The sequence below is a fragment of the Apus apus genome, chromosome 3 (genome assembly GCF_020740795.1).
Source record: "Apus apus isolate bApuApu2 chromosome 3, bApuApu2.pri.cur, whole genome shotgun sequence".
NCBI classification, from domain to species: Eukaryota; Metazoa; Chordata; class Aves; order Apodiformes; family Apodidae; genus Apus; species Apus apus.
In genome coordinates, this window is record NC_067284.1 from 61,518,164 (window position 1) to 61,538,995 (window position 20,832).

The following is a 20,832-nucleotide window of genomic DNA, read 5'->3' on the forward strand; positions in this document are numbered from 1 at the left end:
CACCCCAGGCACTCTAGGAAACTGTTCTCAGTTAGGAACCAGTGGGTTGTTACTCCCATCAAAGTTGAAGGTCACTGGCATTCACTGTGAGGAACCAAACAACCTCAGATTGCACTATCCTCCCATGCAGAACCCTCATTACTTGTAAAACCACTCTACAACTGATTCATGAGGCCTGATCCTCCTGGACAACCCAGAGAAAATCCTTAAAATATAAACTTGGAAATAAAAATGTAAATTTCTATTGTACAGTAGAGATTTCAGACCTGAAAAAGGACTCAAGTGCCTAACAACTTGCCTATTTTTTTGTCCAGATGCAAAATACTGTTTCTCCCTCCAGACCCTGCCTTTTTATAGCCATTGACCTTCACAGCTACAAGAGCAACAGAAACACAGATTAAGGGAAAAACAAAAGGACGAAAACATCCTAGAGATTGGTTGCACTTTATATAGACAGACAAAACATGTACGAAGAAGAATTTCTCATTTTGCTGCTCCCCAGGAAAAGAACTGTTGAGCAAATTACATACTTTGAGCTACACTGAAGAGTAAATACTTGAGATTTGATTTTTTGGTCTGGCACCCACAATGCCAGATAAAATAACTGTAACCCTTCACCAGTTCATACTTCAGCCTGGCATTTATTTGAAAAAGAACAAAAATTTATGGGTAGGCCTTGAAAACCTATGAAAAAAACCCTGATGTTTTAAAAAATGGAAGTTTAAATCACCTGAACATGTAGCCTTATTTTCAAGAAACTGAGCCAGCAGCCATGACTGTAACCATGTGTGTTGCGAGACAATAATGCAGCTACTTCATATGTTTTGAAAAGCTCCCAACAGAACCTGCCTGTAGTCGTATTATTTTAAACTCTTTTCCAAATTAACTGAAAATCTCTGAACAAAAGACGCAATGAAGCATTTTATGTGTCATGAACAGTCACTGCTTAGACAACTACAAGGTGTTCCACCTCCTGGTTTAATTTGTTGGGCTAATGCTAATGGTATGGGCTTCAACAGGGCCAAGTGCCAGGTCCTGCACTTGGGCCACAACAACCCCATGCAATGCTACAGGCTGGGTAAGTGTGGCTGGAAAGCTGTCTGGCAGAAAAGGACCTAGGGGTTCTAATTAACAAGAGGCTGAGTATGAGCCAGCAGTGTGCCCAGGTGGCCAAGAAAGCCAATGGCATCCTGGCTTGTATTAGAAATAGTGTGACCAGCAGAAGTAGAGAGGTGATTGTGTCCCTGTACTCAGCACTGGTGAGGCCACACCTGGAGTATTGCATCCAGCTTTGGGGACCTCAATTCAAAAGAGATATCGAGGTGCTGGAGCGAGTACAGAGGAGGGCAACGAAGCTGGTGAAGAGCCTAGAGAATAAATCTTATGAAGAATGCTTGAAGGAGCTGGGAGGAGTTTGAGAAAGAGAAGGCTGAGGGGAGACCTCATCAGTCTCTACAACTATCTGAAAGGTCATTGTATAGAGGTTGGTGCTGGTCTCTTTCTCCAAAAGCCTCTTAGTCTCTGAGATAAGTCATCTCAGGCAATGCTGGGGCAGTGGGCAATTCAAGGGCTAACCATGCAGCTGACAGAGCTCAGCCTAGCTCCTCTGATCTAACGAAGACCATTTGCATCTAGGCTGAGGTGCCTCTTCCAGTTGTGTGGAACAGAGCAAATGTTTGTATGCAAAATAATAAATCTTAGGGTGAGCAGAACAAACGATGTGGGCCCATTTTTTACAACCATTCTCATAATACAGCAGAATATTAGCTACAGAAATTAGCGGTCATTAATCAAAAGGAAAGGCAACCGTATTAGGCTTTGTTAGCCTCTATTAGTCTCTAAACACACAGTATAGAAACAGCACTTGCAGGTACAACCTCAAGTCTTTGACTAAACATAGAGGTGTATTTCAGAAGTAAAATGTCAAAATTTATTGCCACTCTTCCAGTAGGCTTTTTAGCAAATAGAAATATCTTGGAAAGAAGCACTGCATTGTATTTTCTTATAAAATGAATGCACATACAGACAGGAAGAGGACCTTTCACTGAGCTTCCCATGCTTAGATTATTTGCCGCAAAGTTGATTAACACCTTCTGGTGCTGAGATTTTCAAGGCCAAGCACTGAACTTGCTCGAGAACCTCCCACTGATGTTAACAGAAGTCTGTAGCAAAAATGCCTGGATGGATCTCAGAACTTCAAACAATATCCCTCCAAACAAAAATTCATTTTTTTAAGATTTTGGTTGAGAATTTAAAATGCGTATTCTTTGCTGTGTAAATTTTCCCAACTACATCAAAACTAGTAGAAATATGAAAACTTCATTTACTCAAGCTTTGTCCTTTACCCCTTAAGCTTACAAACATCCTGTTCATAATCACCTTAATCATTAGAACTTCTGACTGCTCACAACTCCTGTTAAAAACAGATGAAACTTTTGATCTCTGTAGAATACTTTGTGCTCAAGTATCAACTAAACCATCCCAAACAGCAAAACTGAGAGAACAAGGGTGCAAAACATCTGGGTTCGCTAAGACACCAGCCTGTGTTCCCAACCATTTGGTAGGCAGAAGCTTGGAGCTGCGACATGCAGGGCAGCTGACACGGCTCATCTAGTTACTTAACATCACAGTCATTCTTCTCATGTTTGCTGATATGAACTTTTTGCTTTTCCCTTCAACACTTCTATAGAAAAGTAAAGCAGCAGCTGCTGCATTCAGCACAGCCAGCAGCATCAAATAACCCATAAACCCATTTAATCCTAAAGGACAGCTTAGTCTCAGCACCATGCCTCCAAGAAGTGGTGACAAGAGTTATATGCCTTTCAAACCTCTAAGAAATCCCCCTACATAGTACTTGGCATTTGATGTCCTACCTTCTTCAGGTGTGTCCTCACAGTGAAGGATAACTGTTCCACTAGCAGTGATGCCTGCGGCTTATAAATAGTATATATGTTATCGGTAATTATGTGTGCACTTGTGTGCACATGTGTGTATATATATATATATATATATATATATGTTTCGCCTATGTAACCTCAAGAGCTAGTCAACCACTGCGGTAGAAGCAGGAGGAGGGGGAAAAAGCATACTGAATAATGATAGAAAATTTCTGAACAGCCCAATGCAAAATATTCCACAGAAGACATGAAAGAACAGGTCAACCCATCATGCATACTACTATTTGAGTGACCCATTGCTTCAGTGGATGGCAGCCTCCTTATTTAGTTAGCCATTTGATTATTCAGTTCACAAAACTCAGTGTCTCCTTATATCAATGACAAAGCAGAACAGGAATTTGCATTCAACTGTGTATTAATACATTTTAAAAGAATTTCTGCTTTCAGGTTACAAAAAAGCTCAGAAAGGAAATCCCCTCAAAACCCCCACATTTTCTCAGAACAGATAGTGTCATGACAGGTTTTTTACTTTGTCAATCACTAAATCAAACAATTTCTAAAAAGAGCATTTATGTAAGGTTGAGGGATGTATATGTCTGTATATATGTGTTGTGGTATGGACCTAACACAACAAAGAAACAGGCACATGGCTGCTCACTTCACTCCCCCCCTCACACACATTCTGGGATGAGGAGGACAAAGGCCAACTAGAAGCTCATGGGTGAAGATCATTTACAGTCGTGGACAAAACAGACTCAACTTGGGAAAAATAATAATTTAATTTCACACCAATCAGATGCACACAGACAATACAAAGAGCAGTGCTTACATACCCTCCTTCCAGGGCCCAAATTACTTTGTTCCTGATTTGTCTACCTCCTTTCCCCCAGCAGCACAGAAGGATAAGGGATGGGATTTAGAGTCAGTTCACAGTCTGGTGGTTCTTGCTGCTCTTTTCTCCTCAGGAAGAAGGATTCCTTAGAGTCCTCCCCTGCTTCCCCGTGGGGTCCCTCCCATGGGAGAGAGTCCTCCACAAACCTCTCCTTCATGAGTCCTTTCCACGAAGTCTGGAGCTGCTCGAGCGTGGGCTTCCCACAGTCACAGGCTGCTTCGGGAACAGTCACCACCCCTCGTGCCAGGGTCTTCCAAAGCCGCATAATCAGAGTCCACTGGCAGCAAATCCGAGTCCACTGGCCAAGTTCTCCCCTCCTGGTGCCCCCAGGGAATGTTCCACCACGTTCCTCCATGAGTGCAGGGGGACTGCCTGCCATCTCGCCATGGTTTGCAGGGAAACTTCTGCTTGGGCACCTTCTTCCTCTTCTTCCTCACCAACCACCAGCACCACTCTGCCTCTCCAGCTCAGCTCCTTGTAACTGCTCCCTCTTCTCAGGTCTTATCTCAGCTCCTTAGTATGTTAATCGCAGAGGTGCTATTGTCTCTCTAATGGCTCCTTAGCTGGGTTTGGAGCAGGGGGAGCTTCTCAGCTTCTTGCTGGAGCCACTCCTGGGGCCCTTTCCCCACTACCAAAAATCTCACCAAACCAAACCAGCATAATATCCTATGACAAATAGTCAAAACCATCTAAGAGCTCCAGGAGAAACCTAAAAGCTTTTGCATGGCAAGCATGGCAAAAGGCTCGGAGGATTTTTCTTTCCAGCAGTATTACAGACATCACATGGGTTAATGATGTCTGTCCCCTGTGTGCTTTCTTTGCCTTACAGATTAAGGAGTAAACCCTCTGCAGGCAAGCATGCCTCCTACTCACTGTATATACATTATCCAAGCCCACATTGTTCATTTCTGGTGCCACTTCTGGAAACCAGCACCTTGTTCCACTCCAAGCAATAATGAATAAGAGCAGTATGGACAGGATAGGGAGAGAACACCATGTGCATACCAAGACACTTCAGAACAATTGTAGGAGAAACATAATAGAGAATATTTTAGAGGAACATGAAGGAGCAATGAGGGCAAGACAGGAAGACAGCAGCTTTCTGAGTTCTAAAGGCAAAGCAATGAGTGAGGAAATCAATGGACTACGCCGGAGACAATTTTATTTCTAGGCCGTATGACAAGATCAGGAGGTCAAGAAGTTTGGGCTAGCTGCACCAGAGGAAATTCACCATCCCTTACTTATCAAATTAGCATGTTTGGTTTAATTCTGGGGGCCCACAGAGCCTTCCTCTCCCTTCATCCTTTTCCCACAAACCTGACTATCCCCTGTTGAATCCATTGCTACCTGAACTTTTGACACTGTCTATTTGGGTTTCTTACTTGGTAATAAACAGAGACAGTAACTGCACTGGCAGGAAGTTTTAGTGAATTACACTGCTTCCCCGAGTTTCTTTTAACTATCAAAGTGTTAAGGTACTGAGTCACCAGCACTTTTCAAACTTGGTCACTTGCTATTGTCCCCATCCCTGTTTAAGAAATGGAGTAAACTACAAAACAAATTACAATTTTCAGTTCAAATTCTGGAAAAAAGAAAAACCTAATTATACTCTAAATTTCCTTTCCTAATTTTACTTCTCCTTTTGGCAAGCTCTATACTTCAAGGTAAACAAAGTCCTTGAAGAAGTCAGCCTTCCAGAGAGAAATGGCTAAGAAAACAGCAGAAAATAAATAAAATTGTGCAATGTTTGTGAGTCACCTAAAGAAAGCTATAAAAACTGTAAACTTAGTTTATGATCTGCCCTGGTGATAAAGAATCCAAAGGTAGGGGACTCTCTTCAGACAAGGCAAGGAAACTTTTTTTTTTTTTTTTTTTTTTTGCCATTTGACCATTGAGTACACATATTTATGATTAGCATAACTTAATGTTTAATATCTATCCTCTTCTAGTAAACATGGGACAAGCCTGCCTCTGCCATACCTGTAGCAGTCAGCTCCCACAGCTTGCACAACAAAAACTTTGCTTTCCTCCTACATTCATTGTATTCAGGAAAAGCATCAAAGTGGCCTGGGGAGATTGACAATCAAAGGCTTCCTGGCCTGACCTTTACTCAGCTCTGAGGATACATAAGCAAGCACCAAAGAGACTCCAGATATAGTTGTAGAAATACCAGAATGGCATTGGAGGAGCACAGACCTTAAATAGCAGAACTATCTAAAAGATTAAAGCTTCTTTTTCCTACAAAATGAGGAATTCATGCCAAAACATATTGTTTTCTACAGGGCTCTTCATTTGCAGAAGCTTTCTCTGGAAAGGAGTAATCAAATTCTTAGAGACAAAAGTTGTTATTTATAAAACTAAAGAAATTAAGAACATTTGTTTAAGGAGGTTTCAAAACATTAATTCCACTAGCTTTAGGCATTGGCAGGAAAGCAGAGAAGCCTGAACTTCAGAAAATACAGACAGCTTGCTATTTTCTTCCAGAAAAAGAAAGCTGGTCCCTACAGTCAGTGCTTGCACCTCCTGTGTCAGTCCACAGGACCTCTAAGCGTATAGGATGGATCACCAAACAGGAGCATCCAGGAAAACAGCTATTTCTGCAGCCAGATACATAGAAAGGGACCTGAATAGTTGTCCAAGCACATGAGGCCACACATGTCTCTGAGTGTCCCCTCTCTGTGAAAAACAACTGCATTTAATCCGCTGCACCACCACCTCTGCTTAAACAAGGCCTGCGTTTCTCCTGTGTGCAAATAGCCAGGAAAGGCCAGGAGGCAGCCACACAGCAAGACCACTTCCAAAACTGACCCTTGCCACATTTCTCAGTCCCAGTGGAGAAACTCCAGTGAAGAAGCCATTCAGAGATACTTCAGAAGTTTCCCCATTCTGTCCCAGTCACTCAGAAGTCAGAAGAGCCTAACAGTGCACCATTATGGCTTGGCCCTGGGGATGTGCTGCGTCTTGGGTCACCACTGGAAAACCCACGCAGCTGTCCCTGCCAGCCTTAACTGCTGAAGGGACAAAGGACTGCAGACAGCAGCTCATTCGCCTCTCATCTGCTTAAATGGTGAACTCCTCTGGGCACAGCCTTGCCTCTGCAAGCCCCTGAGCAGTGAGGGGCAGCAGCAGTGCAGCCGAGTCACTGGTTTGGGGAAGGGCTGGGGATGGCAGGGTTCAGAAACAGCTGGCTCCCTGTCGAACTTGCACGCACAGGGGTTGATTTTCAAGTGAGTGAGGGAATAAAATGGCCGCCGTGCCGCAAATTCCCGCCCAGGCCCCACCAGCGAAAGCTGCGCCCCCCGGGGCACCCTCGGGCCGAACCGTCCCCCCGCTTCTCCCCCGCCTCGTGCCGCCTCCCGCCCCGACGCGACGCGACGCCCCCCAGCACGGGCGGCGCCCGCCAGAAGCCGTCACCTTCCGCCGCCGCCTCATTTCCTGTGGGGCGGCCCTTAAACGCCGCCCGCCGGGCCCCGCCGGAGCTGCCGCCGCCCGCCCCTCCCGCGCTGCCGCTGCGGCATGCCCACGCCGGGAGGCGGTGGCGTGAGAGTCGGCGGTGTTCGCTGGCGCGGCTCAGCCCAGGCTGGGAGGAGAAACGGCTTCTCCAGCCTCCCGTGGGGACCGCCTTTCTGACTGAAACCGCCGGTGAGGGCCGCGTAACGGAAGGCGGCCCTCTCGGCGGGGCGCCTGAGGGGAGCGCGCCCGCAAGCCCGGCCTGGGAGGGCATGCGGGGGTAGCCCGCGCCGGCAGCCAAGCAGCGGCGCCTCCCTTTCCCGCAGCCCCCCGCCGCAGCCTCGGTGGTCGCTGCGGAGCTGGCTTCAGGCGGCCCCAAGATGTTCAGCTGGCTGGGCACCGACGACCGCCGGAGGAAGGACCCCGAGGTTTTTCAGACGGTCAGCGAGGGTCTGAAAAAGCTCTACAAAACCAAACTGCTCCCCTTGGAGGAGCACTACAAGTTCCACGAGTTCCACTCGCCGGCCCTGGAGGATGCTGATTTCGACAACAAGCCCATGGTGCTCCTTGTGGGGCAGTACTCCACTGGGAAGACCACCTTCATCAGGTAAAACCTGGCTGGAGGGCTGCCTGCTGAGCATGCCTGCACCCTTGACGCCTTTGGGCCGTGGTGAGGCAGAAGGGATCTCTGCTTCCCCTGCTGTGCCGGGATCCCTTCTCACTTCCCTGCTCTGTGCCACCTCCACTAAAACCCTAAGAGGGTTCCTTTGTAAGGACAGGGTGGTGTGAGATGTCCCATGAAACACCAGCGTGGCAAAAAATAGTCCAGGGCTGAGAAGTGCAGGCAGGGTATTAGCCTAGAGGTGTGAGTCACTCGGGGCCCTTTTGTCCGTTCAAAGTGCAAAGGCTGCGTCAAGCCTGGCCCGGGTTATACCGGTGCTGCTTGGGTCAGGGTAGCACCTCTAGCAGCCAGTCTTTCCAACTTGATGTAGCTTTTGGGTGGTCGGGCAACAACCTATGGTCTAGGGAAATGTAAAGTGCGTGCTTGGGTTTGTAATGTTCTGTATCTTGGCTTAGATGTTTCTCTGCAGTGCACCTAGAGGCAATGCTCAGAGCCTAGTTTTGAGAAGCATGTGTGCCCGTTGGGGCGTGTGTGAAGATGAGAGACCTGCCCATCTTCAGGGTTTCAAGAGTAAGCCTTGTTTTAACTGTGTCCTGCTGTGTTGAGATTTTTGGGAGAAGCAAATTCATTTGTAACTGTAAAGAAAGAGCAGCTGCCAGCAGCCGGTTTGATGTGAAACTGTAAAGGAGAGGGTTAAAGTTTTTCAGCTGGAATGGGTTGGAGAGATGGCTGTTCAACCACACTGCTGGTTCAACTTGCAGCAGCCTTTCTCTTGGGATCATAGCTGAAGCTGTACTGTGTTTCCTATGTGATTCATAAGCTTGGCATTGAATTCCAGACTTTTTCTGGTGTGGCCATGTTGAAATCTGTGGAATTACCCCAGTGTAAATCTGGATGAAACCCCCAGGCAGCCAGTCCTTTCTTCTGCCAGCATTTCTTGGTGGAGGAGTGAGCTGTGGAGCGTAGAGAGGTTAATCAAATTGTCTGTACCACTTCAGGAGTGACCTTGAGAAACACAGAGAGTGGGGGTTTTGTATGCTGTAATATTTCTTTTAGTTAATGCCACAGCCAGGAGCCAAGAACAAAATACATTTCTGCTGCCTTATCATGCAGCTGGCAAACAAAGTTTGAGCAAAAAGACTTTTCTTGTGTGAAAAAGTCATTTGGTAGATGGAAAAGAGGCATGAATAACCTTAAGAAGCATTTGGCACATGGTTAGAAAGGGAGTTGCTCTTCTGCAAATTAGAGGGGCTAGCTTGGATTACATAGTTGTCTGGTTCCACCCCAGATCTTTGTTCTGTGACTTGGTACCAAACCTGTTGGAAGGGCTTTTCCTGTCTTCTGTGTTACTGACACCTCGGATCAAAACTTCCCTTGAAAATGAGGTTGCTGAATATCCATTCTTGAGGTTGCTAGCTGTGTAACTAGAGCATCTCATCCAAATGCTCCTCTCTGGATAGCCAGCATCAGCTTTTCCCTACAGTCTCACCTGCATGCTGCAGTTAGCAGAGACCCTTTCTGTTCAGTGAATCCTTTTTCTGTAAGCTTGACCTCCTTTCGCAAGAAGTTTGGGTGCCCAAAGGATGTTGCAGGAAAAGAAGATTGAATCTGCACTCATGTGGTATGGCAGCAACCCCTTTGCTCTCCTGTCAGCAAACTGATCTGAGCCTTTCTTCCACGCTGCATTTAATTTATGCTTGTGTCCTCTTCTCCCAGCCTTCTTTGTGCACACAGTTGAGATGAGCCTACCCAGAGACTATGGTCAAGCAGAAGTGACCAGAAGCATCTGTTTCACAGGAGTGTAAAATGGTCCTGAGAAAGCTGCCCAGGAACACAGTTTTATCTGTGTGTAATAGTGTATAAGAAGGTGAAAGCTGTTGGGGAGCCCCAGGGCCTCTTACAATAGGAGGAGTGTGAGGGTCTGTTACTCTGGTATGTTCCAAACCAAAAGCAGGAGATGCCAGAAGACTTAAGTGTTGCTCATGATAGGCTTCAAGTGTGAGTTCACAGGTGCTGGTCAGAGAGCTGGGATAAGCACCAGATTGGCATCCAGGGTTGTTGTGGGAGGATGAGTAGGAGATAAAACTGAGAGCAGGGAGGAGTTAAAGAGGGCTGAGGAAGGGAGTGGGAGGGCAAACAACCATTATGTCTTTACATTAGAGTGAAGCAAGAGACATCCTTTGGACACTTCTTCCATAATCTTGTCAGCATGAGGGATAATTATTGTTATCCTTATGTATCCACTCCAGTCTTATATTGTATCCTGCTTATACTGCTATGCAATTTAGGGAGATGACTTAGTGTCACTAAATGGTCCCAGTTCACCTAGCTCCCAGTGATGTCAACATGGACAAAGAACCTGTTACCTACCTGAGGTCAGTTTATCTCTCAGACATCATCCTTGGGAAATCTGAGATGGAACAAGGAAGAAATGCAAAGCTCTGAAGCACATAAGCTGCAGTGTCTTGCAGTGAGGCTGCTGACTTGTTAGGAGGCAATGGCAAAAAGCAGTCAAGGTCAGCAGTAAGAAGCATTCCTAGAGGCTGAGGCAGGAAGGAGGAAGGTGAGTTTTGTGGGTCAAAGCCAGCAAAGTAAGACTAGAGCACTGGCTTGTTTTCAGTGGAACCAGGCTGTTCTTTCCCCTGCTTTAGGCACCCAGATAACCTTATTTTGCTATGTGAAAGGTGTAGTATCACTAACTGCAGCTTATCCATTCCTACTTCTTGCTGTATCCTCTCTTCACTCTCACTCCCATTTCTCTCTTCAGCATACATTTGGCTGAGGCTTTTCTGCAGGGCCAGAGTCTGAAAGGCGATGATGGCAAGGGCAAGGCAACACCTCTACCTGAGAACAGCTGACAGCTGCAGCAGGATGCCACTGGAGCCTGCCTCTGCAAGGCTATTGCTTTTTATGTTTCCTGTAAGAGGGTAGGCGCACAGAAAAGAACATTACTCCTAATTAACTTAGATTCTGTGGTATTTTCTAAAAATAATCCTGGCTTCTATCCAGCTGTCCTACTAGTAATATAAACAAGCCTGCCAGAGCCCTACTGTCAGCATGTCTTGCTTTCCTGGTGTAGCTGCCCCTTCCTCCTGTAGCTAATCACTTACACATCCTGGCCTCTCCAGACTGTTTGTCAGAGGCAACGCACAGAGCTCTGGTGTGACCACCTTGTGCCTTTCATCTCTGCCTTCACCAGGCAGTTGTCACCATTTCCTCCTGCTCTGCCTTTCTTCCCTTTCCTGCTCCATATCACCTCTGCTGCCACATGAAACATCCTGCATGGCTCTTGCATGACTCATCATGTGCAAACGCCCCTTCCCCCGCATCCTGTGGCATTCCTGCCCAGAGAGCCTGGAATTTCTTATGCTGCTCCAAACCCACCTGCAAAAGGGTATCTTAAGCCAGGCTGACACTAATGCAGCGTTCCTGCCCTTGTCCCTCACCTCTCCCTCAAGAGAAGCAGGGACAGGCGCAAAATAAGGCAAAGAGCATGATGCTCCCAGCTGCATACCAGCTCCAGGTACTTCACCAAAAAGCAGACTGGCCATTCAAAAGATGTAGATTTAAACCCAACAAAAAAACAACCCAACAAAAAAACAACCCAACAAAAAAACAACCCAACAAAAAAACAACCCAACAAAAAAACAACCCAACAAAAAAACAACCCAACAAAAAAACAACCCAACAAAACCACAAAAAACCCCTTGGAAATAAAAATGGTAAAATAACAAATACTCCTGTCTGGTACTCTCTGCAGGCTTCCCCAACCTGGCTGGAGGTCACTCTCCAGGCTCCTGAAGGTGTTCAGCAGCTCAGAGTAAGGCATACTGCACAGGTGGAGGAAATTAATCTGTCAGTCAGTGTTTTCCACAGCCATTGTTTGGTGCTCTATCAGAAATCCCCAAAAATATTACAACTGCCTGTGATCTGTAGCTTTTTTTTGTTAGCAGAGGCAGCTGGCATCACTGCCTAGCAAAAGCGGCTTCCACCCGTCAGACAAGTGTCAATAAGTCCCTTTGTATTTGTCCTGTGTGCCACAACATTCTTATGCTACATACAGCCTGCTGCACTATGTATTTGAATCTCCCAGAGAAGCCTTACTTAAATTAGATGCTATGATACTAGGCAGTGCAAATTTTCATCTCTCTGATTTCGTACCACTTGTTACACATTAAGTCGATTAGCATTGGCTTGTAGCCACTTCTGTACAAGAGTGCTTTTGTTAGGGTTTTTTGGTTTTGGTTTTTTTTTTTTTAAGTCTTGTACAATAAATAAGCTCAAAAATGATTTGAAACGTTAGCTGAGTGGAGCTATGATACATTATAAAATTCTTTCAAGCAGCCTGGCTGGAGGAGGAGTGTTTCTATTACATGCAGGACTGTTCCTTAGATTTTCTCAGAAGCGTTGTCTATAAATGACAAAACTCCTGGGCTTTTTTGTCTCCTGCTGCTCAAAAGTTGTATTACATGTGCATTTCAAACCTGTAAAATAACCATACAGGTAATTGTTACAGCAAGGCTGCAACCTAGCATTGGGAGTAAGGTGTGTTTCTCAAAAGCACTTGTTGCATTTGATAATTGTTATTGCTACCTATTTATTTTATCTAGTATTTGCAAGGGGAGAACTCAAAGATTTATTTTTATGGATTGAGTTAGTGTCATAGGCTGATAAAAAAGCTGATACACACTGTGTCAAACCAAAAGCAAAGTACAAAGCGGGAGCATAGGAAAGCCAATAGCAGTGACTAGCATTGCAGCAGTTTATCAGGGGCTGACATTATTGATTTGCCATCCAGGATGCCTGAGCTTAAATTCCAGAGTATTTCTAACTTAGCAAATAGCTGTTTCAGTGTAAGTATCTTTCCAGGGAAGTGAGCCAAGAACTCTCATGTCTACAGAGCCCTTGGTGGGAGAAAAGTGGCTGATTCAAGCTAGAGAGAAGTTACTGTAGCTGCCATTAAATTTAATTGTCTTCACCAGCCATGGAGGTGCAATCTGCTTTTGTTAAGTAATTAGCTACTTCTCTGGGAAAGTTTGAGCAACCTCTGTGTAGGCTTTAGGTAGACAGGACATATCTACCCTAGTATAGGAGCTCAGGGGGCTGTACCCTTCTTGGAAGCCTTCCTGTATTATTTCAGGGTTTTTGGGAAGTGCCAAATGGCTGCTGTTCCACTTCGGAGTTGCTGCTGTCAAGAGAAGTCACTTCTGGTGACATTCTGGTAAGCACAGGACTTGGAAGTACTTTGGATAAAAGATACAAGAAAACACATGGTAAAATACCAATAAGGGAGGTGATCAACTCCTATATCCATATAGCCTATATGGATATAACCAACATGTACTAAGCCTGTGGCTGTGATTTGCAGTGTTTCCTGGCTATTCCCTTCCGTGTTTTACCTCTACAGCCAGTTGATTTAGCCTTGCCAATTGGCAACTGAAGATGCACTTGCTGACATGATGTTACTAAATAGCCCTGCTGAACAAGTACAAGTTTTGTTAAACACTGGATGGTGATTACCTCTTAAATGAATGGTGAGAGCGGGAACCCAAAAAAAGTTAAAGTCTTCACACAATGATCCTGTAGTCTCCTGCATAGGGCCTAGAGGAAAGCTGGGGAAGGACTTTTTACAAGGGCTTATAGCAATAGGACAAGGAGTAATGGGTTAAAACTGGAACTGGGGAGATTTAGGTGACACATTAGGAAGAAATTCTTCACTGTGAGAGTGGTGAGGCACTGCCACAGGTTTCCCAGAGAAGCTGTGGATGCCCCCTCCCTGGAAGTGTGCAAGGCCAGGCTGGATGGGGCTCTGAGCAACCTGATCTAGTGGGAGCTGTCCCTGCCAATGCAGGGGGGTTGGATATAGATGATCTTTAAGGTCCCTTCCAACCCAAACTATTCTATAATATGATTCTATGAACTTACCCTCTCTGCTAAGACTCACCTAAATGAACTGATCTCAGTAATGAAAAATCCTCAGCCCTTTTTCCATTTCTTTCTTCCCAATCCCCTGATTAACGTGACAACAATTCTATATTTTCTACTTTCTACATGCTGAAGATGAGGTCAAAGCAATGGTAGAGGAAGTGCCAGCCATTGGCAACAAGCAACACAGTATTATACTAACTAATAATCTAGCAGTCACATGTTCATTATGTAACAGTCCAGAGCTTACCACCAGACCAGGTGGTCTAACACCATCCCATACCTGTCTCTCAGAAGCCACATGGACACAATGATCTTAGTTTTCAGCACAGGACCACCAGATGGGATGCTTTGTGCACCCTCCCACACAAACACAGACCTGACCTCAGTGTTGGTATTTGGCCTTTATGAGCCAAAGGGAACTGCCCCATGTCCCACTGATCCACCCTGAATTTGGCAGGATAAGTCAGGATCTGATGCCAGGGTCATATTCAAAGTCCATGAGTGACTTATCTTTCCCTGAAATTTGGTAAACTCCAAAGAGGCTGCCAGAGGCTTAGGAGTAATAAGGGATGCTGTGCTTACTGTGCTGTTTAGCTTGATAACAAATGTTTGGGATATACTCTGCTACCCACAGGCTTAATGCTCTATATGCTAGAGCAGCTTGTACTGCAGACCGGTAGCTGCATTTTAGAAGCACACAGGAAGGGAAACTTTAAGACTTCAACAGTCAAGTACAGAAGAAGCTGGCAATTAAGTGACTGATTCAGACTGGAGGCTAAGCACATTAGTTGGATGAGTCTGCTAAAATGTGTAGCAGTGAAATAATTGATATTGGCACCAAAAGCCGGTAAGGTTTCAGGATTAACTGTGATGGCAGTGAACCACTGTTTTTACTTTGCTATGCAAAATCTGTTTCGAAGTCTTGAGGATTAAATTCACAAAATGATTAAACATTATAGGATCTTTTTCAGCAGCTGTAATCTTGTCAATTTCTTAATATACCTGATATAAGAAAGCTTTAAATGTGGAGATCCTGACTAAAAAAGCTACTATTGCATTTATCGAGCAATTCAGTGACAGTGCTAAAAATAGTCTTGGAAGGATTCATACTGTTGAGCTTCATAATTATACTGCAATCTTCAGTACAACTCATTTAGGACTTGGGTAGCTCATGACTCATGCCCACACCCTGTTTTTTTTGTCTACAGGTACCTGCTGGAGCAGGATTTCCCTGGGATGAGGATTGGGCCAGAGCCTACAACTGACTCCTTTATAGCAGTTATGCAAGGAGATGTGGAAGGAATCGTTCCTGGAAACGCACTTGTGGTGGATCCCAAAAAACCATTCAGGAAACTCAATGCCTTTGGCAATGCTTTTTTGAACAGGTCAGTACTCAAGAACTTAGTTGGGCTAGAGAATAAAGTTAAAACCTAAGGGGGAGTGGAAAACTGAACCTGCTGCAAACAAACGGGAGTTTGCAGGTCTGGAAGTCATAGAGGTAACAGGCGACAGGAAGATAGCATCCATGAAACACCTTGGGGGTATAAAACAGTGTCCCTCTAAGAAGGTGACGTGGCCAGCTCAGCTGAAGTGCCTCTACACTAATGCACACAGCATGGGCAACAAACAGGAGGATTTGGACGCTACTGTGCTACAGGAAAGCTATGACGTAGTGGCAATTACAGAAGCTTGGTGGAATGAATCTAGAGTGTGGCTATTGATGGCTACAAGCTGTTCAGAAGGGACAGGAGAGGAAGAAGGGGTGGAGATGTTGCTCTCTATGTAAAGAGATGGATAGAGTGTGAAGGGTTGTCCCTAAAGAATAGCCATGAGCTGATTCAAAGTTTGTATGGGAATTAGGGGTTGAGACAGCAAAGGGAGCCTAGTGGCTGGAGTTTGCTACAGGCAGCCCAATCAAGCGGAGCTTGTTGATGAAGTGCCTTATTTCAGCTTGAGGAAACACCATGATTGCAGGCTCTCATCCTGCTGAGGGATTTCAACCATCCCAACATCTGTTGGAAAAGCAGCATGGCAAGACTCCTGGAGTGCCTCAATGACAACTTCTTAAGTCAAGAAATGGACAGTCCTATCTGGGGAATGTGTTATTGGACCTGATGGTCACAAATGTAAGTGAACACATCAGACAGCCCGGGCTGCAGTGATCATGCACTAGTGCTGTTCACTGTCCTAAGGGGTAAGAGGCAGATGAGAAGTTTAGGACCCTAAATTTTAGGAAAGCAAGCTTCCAGCTCTTCAAGGAGTTAATAGTACCCCATGGGAAACAGCTCTTAGGGACAAGGGAGCAGAAGAAAGCTGGCAGATCTTTAAGGATCAATAGAATTACAAGAGATCTCAATCCCCAGGTGTAAGAAATCAGGCAAGGAAGGCAAGAGACCAGTGTAGCTGAGTCAAGATCTGCTGGTCAATATAAAAGGCAAGATGGAACTACACAGGCAGTGGAAGAGGGGACAGGTGTCCTGGGAAGAGTATAGGGACACTGCCCGGTTATGTAGGGATGAGGTCAGGAAGGCCAAGGTGCAGCTGGAACTGAATTTGGCAAGAGATGTGAAGAAAAACAAGAAGGGCTTCTACAGGTATATAAACCAGAAAAGGAAGGTTAAAGAAAGCATACCCCCCTGGTGAGCCACAATGGTGAACTGGTAACAACAGACTAGGAGAAGGCTGAGATTCTCAACAAATTTTTTGCTTCAGTCATTGGCAACTCCTCTCCTCACAACTCTCATGTTGATGGCCCACAATATGGAGACCAGAGAGACAAAGTCACCCTGAAAGTCAAGATAAGGTTTGTGATCATCTGAGGAACCTGAAGATACACAAGTCCATGGGACCCAGTGAGATGCATCCCAGAGTCTTGACCGAATTGATGGATGTAGTTGTCAAGCCACTCCATGATATTTGAAAAGTCATGGCAGTCAGGTGAAGTCCCTGGTGACTGGAAGAAAGGACATGTTATGCCCATTTTTTAAAAGGGTAGAAAGGAGGACCCTGGGAATTACTGACCTGTCAGTCTCACCTCTGTGCCTGGGAAGATCATGGAACAGATCCTCCTAGAAGACATGCTAAGGCACATGGAGGAGAGGGAGGTGATTCAAGACAGCCAGCATGGCTTTACCAGGGGCAAATCCTGCCTGACCAAGCTAGTGGCTTTCTACTGACTGCATCAGTGGACAAGGGAAAAGCAGTGAATGTCATCTATCTGGACTTCTGCAAGGCCTTTGACACGGTCCCCCACAGCATCCTTCTCACTAAATTGGAGAGAGATGGGTTTGATGGGTGGACTGTTCAGTGGATGTGTCATAGTTTGGGCCCACCATGACAAAGAACAGCCACATGGCTGCTCACTCAACTTCCCCCCCACATGCACTCTGGGATGAGGAGGACAAAGGCTGACTAGAAACTCAGGGGTTGAGATGAAGGACAGAGAGGGTTCTTTACTGATTTAAGGTCATAGGCAAAACAGACTCAATTTGGGGAAAAAGAATAATTTCACACTAATCAAATACACATAGGACACAGACAACACAAAGAGCAAGGCTTGTATATGTTACCCCAGTCCTCCCTTCTTCCTGGGCCAAATTATTTTGTTCCCGGTTTCTCTCCCTCCTTCCCCACAGGGGATGAGGGTTAGAGTCAATTCACAGGCTGCTGGTTCCCCTGCTTCCGCATGGGGTCCTTTCCACAGGAGAGAGTCCTCCACAAACCTCTCCTTCATGAGTCCTTCATACAAGGTCTGGAGTAAGCTGCTCCAGCGTGGGCTTCCCACAGAGTCACAGGCTGCTTAGAGAGCAGTCACCTCTGCTGGCACTGGGGTCTTCCAAAGCTGCATAATCTGAGTCCAGTGGCCACAAAATCCAAGTCCACTGGCCAGGTTCTCCCCTCCTGGCACCTTCAGGGTATGTTCCACCATGTTCCTCCATGAATGCAGGGGGACAGCCTGCTATTTCTCTATAGGTTGCAGGGAAAACATCTGCTTGGGCACCTTCCCCTTCTTCCTCACCAACCACCAGCACTGCTCAGCCTCTTAACTCAGCTGCTCTTTAAGTGGTCTCTGCTCAGATCTTATCTCAGTTTTTTTGTATGTTAATCGCAGAGGCTCATCTATTGTCCCTGTAAGGGCTCCTTGGCTGGGTTTGGAGCAGGGGGAGCTTCTCAGCTTCTTGCTGGAGCCACCCCTGGGGCCCTTTGCCCACTATCAAAACTTCTGCCAAAGTAAACCAGCACAATAAGGAACTGGCTGGATGGTTGCATCCAGAGGGTAGTTGTCAATGGCTCGATGTCCAGATGGAAAATGGTGGCAAGTGGCGTCCCTCAGGGGTCCAAACTGGGTCCAGTGCTGTTTAATATCTTCATTAATGATACTGACAGTGGTATTTGGAGCACCATCAGCAAAGTTTGCTGATGACATCAAGCTGGGTGGTGCAGTTGATATGCCAGAGGAACAGGGTGACATCCAGAGGGACCCTGGACAAGCTGGAGAAGTGGGCCCAGGTGAACCTCATGCGGTTCAACAAGGCCAAGTGCAGGGTCCTGCATCTGGGCCAGGGCAACCAGTGATATAAATACAGGCTGGGGGAGGACACACTTGAGAGCAACAATGTGGAAAAAGACCTGGGAGTACTAGTGAACCAAAGGCTAGACATGTGTCACTGTTTGACTCGGGTTCAACAACAATGCTCTCAATCCCCTCCCCCTCTCACCTAGGTAAGGAAGGAGAGAGAGAAAAAGAGAGAGACTTGGCTGGATTGAAAACTAAACTATACAGCTTTAAACACTAATGATATAAGAAAATATATACAATTATATACAAATATGTTCAGATATGTGCAAAAGCCTTTCGCCTCCCCCCACCCCCAGCAACTCTCACAGCATTCTCCTTAGCTGCCAACAGTCCTGAAGAATTCCGGAGCTACTGGAGAAAGTGGAGAGTTATGAGGGCCAGGATAGCTCAAGCCTGAGGGTCAACGGTGATGGATGGACGCTGGCCATGGATGGAAGAGAAAGGAAGAAGAAAAAGGAAGGAATTGTCTTCTTTGATCTCTGATCTTCCTCTGAGCTTACATAGATGTATGGAATGGAATATCTCTGGCAAATTTTGCTGTCTGTCTAATTCAGCCTCCTACAGGGGGGGCATAGATCTCCCAGTAGTGTCTGAGCTGGCAGAGTGAAGGTGCGACCTTGAAGCCCCAGCAGTTACAGGAACATTCCTCTCTTACCAGCTTTAGTCGGAAGGCTCTGTGACTAGTTAAAAGAAAGCTTACTGAAGGAAAAAAAAAAAATCAGTAAAAGGAAAATTGGCTTCATCCTGGCTCAAACCAGGACAACATGAGATGCCAATGTGCAATTGCAGCTCAGAAGGCCAACTGCATCCTGGGCTGTATCAAAAGAAGTGTGGCCAGCAGGTCGAGAGAGGTGATTCTGCTCCTCTAATCTGCCCTGATGAGACCTCACCTGGAATGCTGTGTCCAGCTCTAGAGCCCCCAACATAAGAAAGATGTGGACCTGTTGGAATGTGTCCAGAGGAGGGCAATGAAAATGATCAGAAGGCTGGAGCACCTCTCTTATGAAGAAAGGCTGAGGGAGTTGGAGCCTGAAGAAGAGAGGGCTCTGGCAGGACCTCATAGCAGCCTTCTAGTACCTGAAGGGCACCTACAGGAAAGCTGGGGAGGGACTTTGGACAAGGGCTTGTAGTGAGGGGACAAGGAGTAATGGTTTTAAACTGAAAGAGGAGAGATTTAGGTTAGATATCAGGAGGAAATTCTTTAGTGTGAGGGTAGTGAGGCACTGGAACAGGCTGCCCAGATAAGTTGTGGAAGCTCCATCCCTGGAAGCATTCAAGGCCAGGTTGGATGGGACTCTGAGCAACCTGATCTAGTTGGAGATGTCCCTGCCCATGCAGGGGAGTTGGAACTCAGTGATCTTTAAGGTCTGTTCCAACTCTAACCATTCTGTGATTCTAATGAGCAGCATAACTAACAATTTCAAGGGATAAGGCATTACACTATTCTTTCTTTTTTGCCCCATCCACATGGCTGATGCAAAGCCGTTCCAGTCCTACCAGGTGCATGTAAAACATTCATTGAAAGGCACATAAATAAATTAAAGTGGGACAAACCTTCATTTTACTTGAACAAACAAACAAACAAAACACATCACGGCCTGCAGGAGTCTAGAAGTAAATGTCTTCATTACACTTAGCTCTCCCTTGCTTTTATATTCCTAGTTGCCTCTGCCCTCAGCTCAGTTCCCTGAAACTGAATAGTCCAATGAGATACAGCCACTAAGTCAGTGGAACTGGCACAATATGCATATATTCACTTTCTTGCATTTTTAAACATTCCTTGGGTGTCCCCCTTGTAGCAAAATCAGGCTCTCTCCATTCTGGTACCTCAGGTGCAAGCTGATGACAGCTCTAATGTCTTTCCCATAAAAAAACTGTAGCAGGAGGTTTGGACAATAGCTCTGTGACATGAGGAATATAACCTTTTCATCCCTTAGACTTAGCTCAGCCTTACTGAATTTTGGACCTAAGCCTTGCAGGAAGCCAGCAGCACACACCCATATCCTAGATGAGCACAAAGTGTGCTACAGCAGGCAGATAGGAACAAACTGACAATGCCCTTCATCAGTGCCTTCCCTGCTAAGATAATGTGGGAGAAGTGGCAAACATGGCAAGTGCTCAGCCAACCAAACAGGAAAGCTGGGCTTTGACTTTCTTTCTAACTTCTGAGCTTAGAGTAATCCAGTACTGCACTCCAGAGAGTGCAGCATCTCCTACCAGCACTGACCACAGAAGCACTGGTGTAGGCTGCAGTGAGACAGAGAGGGGACCTGCAGAGGTGCATGGGGAGAAGCTTGATGAGAGTAGAGGGTCCTAGCTGGAGTCACTTCTATGCCAAGAACCTCACAGTGCTTCAGGGTGACTCTGCAAGCAATATCTGATCATTACACAGGTTCATAGTTCAAATACATAAGCATGATCCTGCACCACACAGACTTTGGGATGTTTTCAATACTTTATATGG

The 20,832-nt window shown here is 45.9% G+C and overlaps 1 protein-coding gene across 1 annotated transcript in view; it reads left to right on the forward strand.

Annotated features, from left to right (window-relative positions):
- Positions 1–7,250: 7,250 nt before the first annotated feature.
- EHD3 (EH domain containing 3) overlaps positions 7,251–20,832 on the forward strand; it is a 35,024-nt gene continuing 21,442 nt past the window's right edge. Inside the window, exons 1-2 of the mRNA XM_051613601.1 lie at positions 7,251–7,846; positions 14,998–15,174. Coding sequence (XP_051469561.1) covers positions 7,620–7,846; positions 14,998–15,174 — 404 coding nt within the window. The 5' untranslated portion in view covers positions 7,251–7,619. The remainder of the gene's footprint in view (positions 7,847–14,997; positions 15,175–20,832) is intronic.